Raw genomic sequence first — 8,401 nt, 5'->3', positions numbered from 1 at the left:
AATGCGAGGTTTAATGAATGCGCTGTACTTCCTGCCTGATGTGTTCCACGGTCATCGCGCGTGGAACGCACAGCCAGTTTGGATGTGCTCCATGATCACCGTATGTGGAGCACATCACAGTCTTAGTCGAGCTTTCCTATGCCCAAAAAGAGGCTTGGCAAGCTTTGGGGAGGGGTTATCTTCCCACGCGAGTCCTGAGACTCATGGCGTCCGAGCACTATTGGTTGAGATATTTAGGATGGCTTGTTTCATTCTGCCAACCAATAATGGTGTTGTACTCTGGTCATGGGATTTTGAGTGGTGGAGCTTAGGAATGAGCTGACGAATTGAGGTCTAGCCCGCCCAGTATCTTATGGATTTAAATGTGAGCCCATGTCTCTGGCAAAATGGAGCTGTTTCCTGGCCCCCTGGAGCCCCCCTTCCCCCAGCCATGTATCCTACATCTGTTAGAGGATTGGATTGGTCTTTGTATTGACTTGTATCAGCCAAGTTGTTTTTTTAACTATATAGAGAGTACATTATCGTATGCACATTGTTAAAAGTACATTTTCTTTCATGTATTCCCTCCACCTCATCACAGATGATGAACCTTTGATTAATTATAAAGGGGAAATTCGTTGGAACAGTATATGTTGTGTCAGAAAGTGATAAGGCTGTGTAAGGACAGGTTAACCCAGGTACATGGACAAAGTGCATCTACCATCTGGCTGCATCTCTGGGCTGAGCAGTTTTGCAAGGGCAAAAGTAGGGACAGATCTATTTTATCTTGATTTTCTGTCACTGTTATAGAAATTGCCTGTAATTTTTTGCTAACCGACTTTACAATGACAGCTGTTTGGACTATATTTATCATGGTCTATTCTGGACCTTATATACCTTTTGTATTTTAATATATGTAGATTGAAGGTTAGGTTTTAAGGAGTTGCCCTCAGTGATTTGCATGCTGCTCTGAACACTTGTCATTATACTGTTTCAACATGGCAGCCGAGTACACAAGCAAGTTATGTACAAGGAAAGAATGAACGGAAAAACCAGCAACTCTGGACCTATGTGAAAAAGACCAATCGCAGTGGAGAGCGTCACAACCAAGGAGAAGGTGAGCTTTTTTCCCCTCTTTGGCTGTGACAGCTCACAGTCAGGGAGAAGGAGACGCTTATTGAGAAACACTGCCATCTCCTCCTCCCTATACCGATGGTATGAATTTACATACCAGACGGGAAAAGTGAACGGGGGGCACAGCGGCGAATAGAGCAGCACATACAGAAAATAGTAAGAGCTGTTATATGCCGTAAGTATGCCCCACAGAATCCACTAGTTATATTATAATGTCCCTAATGTCCCCTGTAAGGTCCTCTTTAAAAGGATAATTCTAGAGACGTTACGATCAGAACACAAATCTAAGCAGGTTTGTGAAACTGTACTTTTTTATTTAAATAAAAAACAGCCACATAAATGACAGATGGAGGGGAAAAAAAAAAAAAAAAAACTGATGATTTAGACACTGCTGCAACTACAAGACTGTTGTATAGAAAACATTTTTATTATCAGCCAGAAAAGCATAAAGACCCTTCAGTTAGAAAAATAGCAATTTTGACAAGATAATGCTCAGCCATCAACATTTCCCTAATCTGCTACAAAGATAAAGTTTTGTGTAAGTTTTTATTTTTTTTATAGAAAAAACGCATTTGAAAACTGTTGACGTGTTTTTCAAAAAGGGTTTGTGCAGCTTTTATTAAAGGGGTTATCCAGGAAATAATATGGATAGGTCATTAATATCACGGCCACGGGGGTCTGAGTCCTCAGCTGTTTCCGGATGTTGCAGCATTTACTGGAGCTATGGGAGTGGAGGCGACCTCTCGGGCGCTTACCAAGAACAGTGCTGTACATAGTACAGTGGCTGTGCTCAGTATTGCAGCTCAGCACCACTGGCTTGAATCGAGCTGAGCTGCACGTAGGCCATGTGACCAATGTACGGCGAAGTCACATAGCCTAGGAAGAGGCTGTGGTGCTCATAGAGCAACTGACCTATTCTAACAGCTGATTGGCAGGGGTCCTGGTTGTCGAACCCCCACAGAGCTGATATTGATTACCTATCCTGAGGATAGGTCATCAGTAATAATTCCCAGATAACCCCTTTAACTGATGGCCTATACTCAGGCCATCACTAGCTGATTGTCAAGAGTCGGATACCCTGCACTCGGGCCTATCAGCTGTTTGGTTATAGCTCCGGCACTGGAACTACACAGCACTCAAAAGTGTAGAGGAGGGAGCTTGTTAATACAATGCTGCTCCCACTAAAGTGATGAACTCTGTCCACTACACCGTGTATTTTACGTGGAGCTGTGTAGTTCCATTGCCGGAGCTATAACCGAACAGCTGATAGACAGATGGCCTGAGGATAGGTCACCAGTTAATAAAAGCTGAACAAACCCACCACTTAGAGTAAAAAAAAAAAAAAAAAAAAAAAGCGTTTTTTATATTTACTATTTTGCCACAAATAAAAAAGCTAACGTGTCATAGCACCCTTAGACAATTATTGAAGGTAATAATTGCTTTGAGCTGGTGTAAGCAGTTATAGAACTGAGGTAGGCTTGAAGCTCAATGATAACCAGTACAAATTTACAGATACAAACCAAATGTTATATAGTAAAAGTACAAATATGGTACACAATTAAATATATGGTACCTTTTTTCTTCAGTAAATCTACCTTTGTGTGTAGAAAAGTAGAAATCAGAAATAAACCGATGAGATACTTAAGTACACTTATATAAAACAATACTTTACAATGATGGAAATATAAAACTTTGCCTTTACAAAGTACAGTAAAAAAAAAAAAAAAATTCATGTTCAGTTTCTTCACAAATGATGCTGAAATTATGTACTCAACTCCATGCCATACGATGGAGATGTCAGAATACGATAGTGTTCAATCTGATTTCTATCCAAGTTACCAAAATTACAAACTTGTAATAACTAAGTTGTGAATACAGAATACTTTGTTCTTAAATAATAGTGTAAAAAAAAAAAAACCAGTAAATGAAGTTGGCAATTGGGGCAATATCGGTCATAAATAACAGTGCTAGCTTATTTTACAGTCATAAACGTGTGGACAAGCACTTAATTCTTGGTCCATGTTCTACTACGAAGACTGACCAATCCTTCACCATCACCACAGTGAGTGGACGAATATGGACACCATCAAAGCAGCTTACGGTGAATAATTTCCCAAACCATCCTTTTTCTAAAATAGGGCATGTGATTCTGTAAAAACAAAAACACAAGATATTTGTTGCGGAAAAGCAAGCTTTGGGTGAGGGAAAAGAAATCAGCAGTAGAATTATCCAATTAAAACCAAAAGGCGTTTGACACTTTACCATGGCCCGATTTGTCATCAGGTCTTTGAGTTCACAGACACTTGTCACGGCTGTGTCATAGTCTGGTGGTAGTGGACCGTGACACTTTAGCCGTGCATGCTTGTTGCCGGTGGCAATTTGCAGTTTTTAGCATGTTTACATATTTCCCCTTTAAGGTTGTTGTCCTATCCCATTCTGGTAGGTATGGGGTTAAAGTGTGAGCAAGTTGGAGCCTGAGGTTAGTGGGACTTCAGCTTCTTGTGCAGCTGGAGTTATGCTGCCCTCCTGGACCTTACCATCTGTCCAGTTTGAGGGCCACCTTGTTGGACATACTGTCACGGTGGGGAGTGGGGGGAAACTCCACACCGTACAAGGTAGGTTGGCGGAATATGTTGCTAGGCCTGCTGGAGACTCCGGTTCATCCGTGTCGTGGATGAACAGGTCGTCTCCTAGCCCTGACATTACCAGGGATCTCTAGGGTTAGTAGGGCACGAGGTTCCATGTATGAGCCCTCCCACCATTAGGGTTCGCTCATACACTTAGGAGGTCAGGGCTAGGATTTAGGGATGTGTTAGAAGGTGAACTGCTCCATTCATTCCCGGCCTAGGGGCATATCCCGCCAACCTACATTGTATGGTGTGGAGTTTCCCTCCACTCCCCACCGTGACAACATCCTTTGGTATGTACTGTAATTTCTCTGTATGCTTGATACCAGTTCTGGAGATGCAAGAACGTATCACTCACAGGATAGCTGACTCTGCAGCATTCCAAATTCACACAGTTTTTTAATGTATTTAAACAGGGTTATTAATCCCTAGTCACAGGAATGGTACATAATTTAAATTTATTTTCAATATGAAAAACACCAAGCAAAGTAGCCAAAAAATGTATATGTATATTTTACAAAGGGAAAAATTATCATTAGACAAATTTAAGTAATTGCTAAATACAAAAAAAAAAAAAAAAAAAAAAGGAAGGTAACAAGTTCTTTACAATCGATGTCCACTTTAACCAAGTGTCAAACTATATATATTTTAATATAACTGTAGTGGAGAGACAACCATGCACAGAATAATCCCAGACACATATTAGATAACATTTTATGTTACAGTATTTAGAAGGAGATGGACCTCAGTAAGTCACATAAGGCCTCGTGTACACGACCATATTTGCTTTGTGGTCCGCAAATTGCAGATTCCAGCTGTGTGCATGCCACCATTTTTTTTTTTCAAAACTCTTCTAGTAATGTCCTATCCTTGTTTGCAAAACCGACAAGAATAGGACATGTCCCATTTTTCTTTTTGTGCCCGTATTGTGGCCTACAATATACAGGCACTGGCTGTGTGCACACCATATCACTGATGCGGACCTCTTAACTTGAAAGGGTCTGCAATCCGAAGGGAGCAGTGCGGAACATGTTCTATTACTTTGCAGTGCGAACGGGTCACGGACCCATTTAAGTAGAATGGGTCTGGATCGGTCTGTGGCAGCCACACGGATAGTGCCTGTGCACTAGGGACCACAAATTGCGATCCCCAATGCATGGAACTGCCGGCACACGTTTGTGTGCATGAGCCCTAATACAGAGATGATAGCAAACAACAAATGTCCCAAGGCCCATCAACTTCACTATGTTCTCTGACGTACGTACCTGTGTGAAGGTGATCGGTTTATCTTTGGTAATGTAATCTGCATATTTGCAGGCAAACATTCCACAATCGCTCCCATTCATTTGTTGGGGAATCTCCTACAAGAACAGGAATTATACATAATGTAGTAAAGTAAATAAGTAGTAATAAAAGTAACAAACATTTTCTATAATTCACAAGACATACATGGCTTTTCTTGCTGCTCAGGTTCCACCCATTAGTATCAAAAGAGACTCCTTTCTTGTCTTGGCTCTCTTGTTTTAAATACTGCCTGTGAGGGGAAACAAGAAGTATTGTAAAATGCACACAAAGTGGGCAAACATTAAGACACACATCTCAAAATGACAGACATGCAGCAAAGTAATCAATGAGGGCTCCTTTTCACGGAAAGCATGTTACATTGATGGATCCGTTGCACGATGGATACCACTGGCACCTGACAGGCCCAGCGGACTTATAATGGGTTCCATCGAGTTTCATCAAGGTTCCAGTCAAATTTTCTGGAATGGAGCTTCCAACACAGCTGTGAACAGAGTCTAGAAAAAGACTGTATAAAAAGTGTAGAAAAATAGTTTCTGCCAAATGTATTGTACAGAATAGTATTGTGTTCAGCGGTAATATCACTCATGTTCATGTGTTTTTAAAACCCAAATCAGGATGAGATTCACAAAGGTGAAAACTTTCCTTTATACTTTCATATTTTACGATACTCTCCAACCTTCCTTGCTATTGCCTATGTTTTTACCAGTTAAAACCAGATAGCGACATTTTAGCTTTCATCAATCCACTTTTATTTACAGATTGTAGATTTTTTTTATTCTATGTATTGTGCATGATTGTGGGGCGGCCATTTTGCTTGAGCAGCTTTTAGAGATAGGATTTACAGCAGCCAAATGGACCATAAACAAAATAGACACGAGATGTTCACCGACATAGGAAAAATGGGGAGTTGGACTTGTGACTGGTGTGATCTACAGTTAGGTCCATATATATTTAGACACTGTCACAAATTTAATTACCCATTTACTAAAACATATTCAAGTTATAGTTATATAATGGACAAAGTCCAGAATTTTAGCTTTCATTTCAGGGTGTCCACATTAAAATTAGATGAAGAGTTTAGGAGTTTCAGCTCCTTTACATGTGGCACCCTGTTTTTAAAGGGACCAAAAGTAATCGGACAATTGACAAAGGCTGTTTCATGGGCAGATGTGGGCAATTCCTTCATTATTTCATTCTCAATTAAGCACATAAAAGGCCTGGAGTTGATTTGAGGTCTGGTGCTTGTAATTTGAAGATTTTGCTGAGAAGTAAACATGCGGTCAAAGGAACTCACTCAATGCAGGTGAAACAAGCCATCCTTTATCTGTGAAAACAGAAAAAAACAATCCGACAAATTGCTACACTATTAGGAGAGGCAAAATCTACAGTTTGGTACATCCTGAGAAAGAAAGCATTGGTGACCTCAACAATGCAAAAAGACATGGACGCCCACGGAAGACAACAATGGTGGATGCAGATGTCACAATAAAGCCTGTACTAGCATCTATGACGCTTGTTCGGGCCATTTTACTCTCTGGAAAAAGTATTGGTACGCCTTAGACTTTTCCCCCACATTCATCAGCGCAGTGAGCACTGAACGGCACAGGCAGCACAGCGAAGCTGCCTGTGCCTGAAATAACCAATAACAAAGCTCCTTACAGCAAGGAAGACGTTGCGGCCATGTCAGTCTTCAAGTGAGCGATTCCCCCCCCAATCATGGTTCCGTCCAGTCTCCAGGCTCCTCCTGTCACCCAGCTAGTGACCCTGCTCCCCCCTCCTCCCGTCACCCCACTAGTAAACCTGCTCCTCCCCACTAGTGAGACTGCCCCCCTCCTGTCACCCCACTAGTGACCCTGCTCCTCCTGTCGTCCCACTAGTGACCCTGCTCCCCCCTCCTCCATGTCATCCCACTAGTGACCCTGCTCCCCCCTCCTCCATGTCGTCCCACTAGTGACCCTGCTCCCCCCTCGTCCATGTCATCCCACTAGTAACCCTGCTCCTCCTCCTCCTGTCGTCCCACTAGTGACCCTGCTCCCCCCTCCTCCATGTCATCCCACTAGTTACCCTGCTCCCCCCTCCTCCATGTCATCCCACTATTAACCCTGCTCCTCCTCCTCCTGTCGTCCCACTAGTGACCCTGCCCCCCCCTCCTCCATGTCGTCCCACTAGTGACCCTGCTCCCCCCTAGTAACCCTGCTCCTCCTCCTCCTGTCGTCCCACTAGTGACCCTGCTCCCCCCTCCATGTCATCCCACTAGTGACCCTGCTCCCCCCTCCTCCATGTCATCCCACTATTAACCCTGCTCCTCCTCCTCCTGTCGTCCCACTAGTGACCCTGCTCCCCCCTCCTCCATGTCGTCCCAATAGTGACCCTGCTTCCCCCTCCTCCATGTCATCCCACTAGTGACCCTGCTCCTCCTCCTGTCGTCCCACTAGTGACCCTGCTCCCCCCTCCTCCATGTCATCCCACTAGTGACCCTGCTCCCCCCTCCTCCATGTCATCCCACTAGTGACCCTGCTCCCCCCTCCTCCATGTCATCCCACTAGTGACCCTGCTCCCCCCTCCTCCATGTCATCCCACTAGTGACCCTGCTCCCCCCTCCTCCATATCATCCCACTAGTGACCCTGCTCCCCCCTCCTCCATGTCATCCCACTAGTGACCCTGCTCCTCCTCCTCCTGTCGTCCCACTAGTGACCCTGCTCCCCCCTCCTCCATGTCATCCCACTAGAGACCCTGCTCCCCCCTCCTCCATGTCATCCCACTAGAGACCCTGCTCCCCCCTCCTCCTGTCACCCCACAGGGAAGAAGCTGAACAGACTCCACCAACTATGAGGGGATCTGTTCAGTTTCTGTTCAGGATCTTTTTACCAGACAAAAAAGTCCTGCATATGAGGCCTTTTTGTCTGGTCTTTCAACAGAATCTGCAACAGAGGCTCCAAACGCAGCCTCCAATGCAGATGTGAGCGAGTGCAGGCCTATGTATTATGTATTTTAAATACCGCAACTTTTGTACTCCTCCTCAGGTAAAACTACTCCTCAAAAATGGTCAAAGGAGTATTTTTGCTCTTGTAAAAAAAAAAAAAACGTAGTGTGACCTCTGGGTGGATGATCGCAGAATAATTACCATGGTGAAGAGAAACCCCTTCACAACAGCCAACCAAGTGAACAACAGAGAAGACTGCATGAAAGTAAATACAGAGGGTTCACTGCATAGTGCAAGCCACTCATAAGCCTCAAGAATAAAAAGGCTAGATTGGACTTTACTAAAAAAAAAATAAAAAAAAAAAATAAACATCTTAAAAAATCTGCACACTTCTAGAAGAACATTCTGGGGACAGATGAAAGCAAGATAAAC

General features: G+C 43.5%; 1 protein-coding gene across 2 annotated transcripts in view; it reads right to left on the bottom strand.

Moving 5' to 3' along the window:
- Positions 1-1,483: 1,483 nt before the first annotated feature.
- Positions 1,484-8,401, bottom strand: part of SENP1 (SUMO specific peptidase 1) — a 55,296-nt gene continuing 48,378 nt past the window's right edge. For both annotated transcript variants that reach the window (XM_044285865.1, XM_044285864.1), the window contains exons 16-18: positions 5,190-5,274; positions 5,006-5,101; positions 1,484-3,262 (exon numbers count right to left, since the gene is read on the bottom strand). In XM_044285865.1, the coding sequence (XP_044141800.1) occupies positions 3,200-3,262; positions 5,006-5,101; positions 5,190-5,274 (244 nt within the window). In that variant the 3' untranslated portion in view covers positions 1,484-3,199. The remainder of the gene's footprint in view (positions 3,263-5,005; positions 5,102-5,189; positions 5,275-8,401) is intronic.

Source organism: Bufo gargarizans, chromosome 3 (assembly GCF_014858855.1).
Source record: "Bufo gargarizans isolate SCDJY-AF-19 chromosome 3, ASM1485885v1, whole genome shotgun sequence".
NCBI lineage: Eukaryota > Metazoa > Chordata > Amphibia > Anura > Bufonidae > Bufo > Bufo gargarizans.
This window is presented reverse-complemented; position numbering and strand designations above follow the sequence as displayed.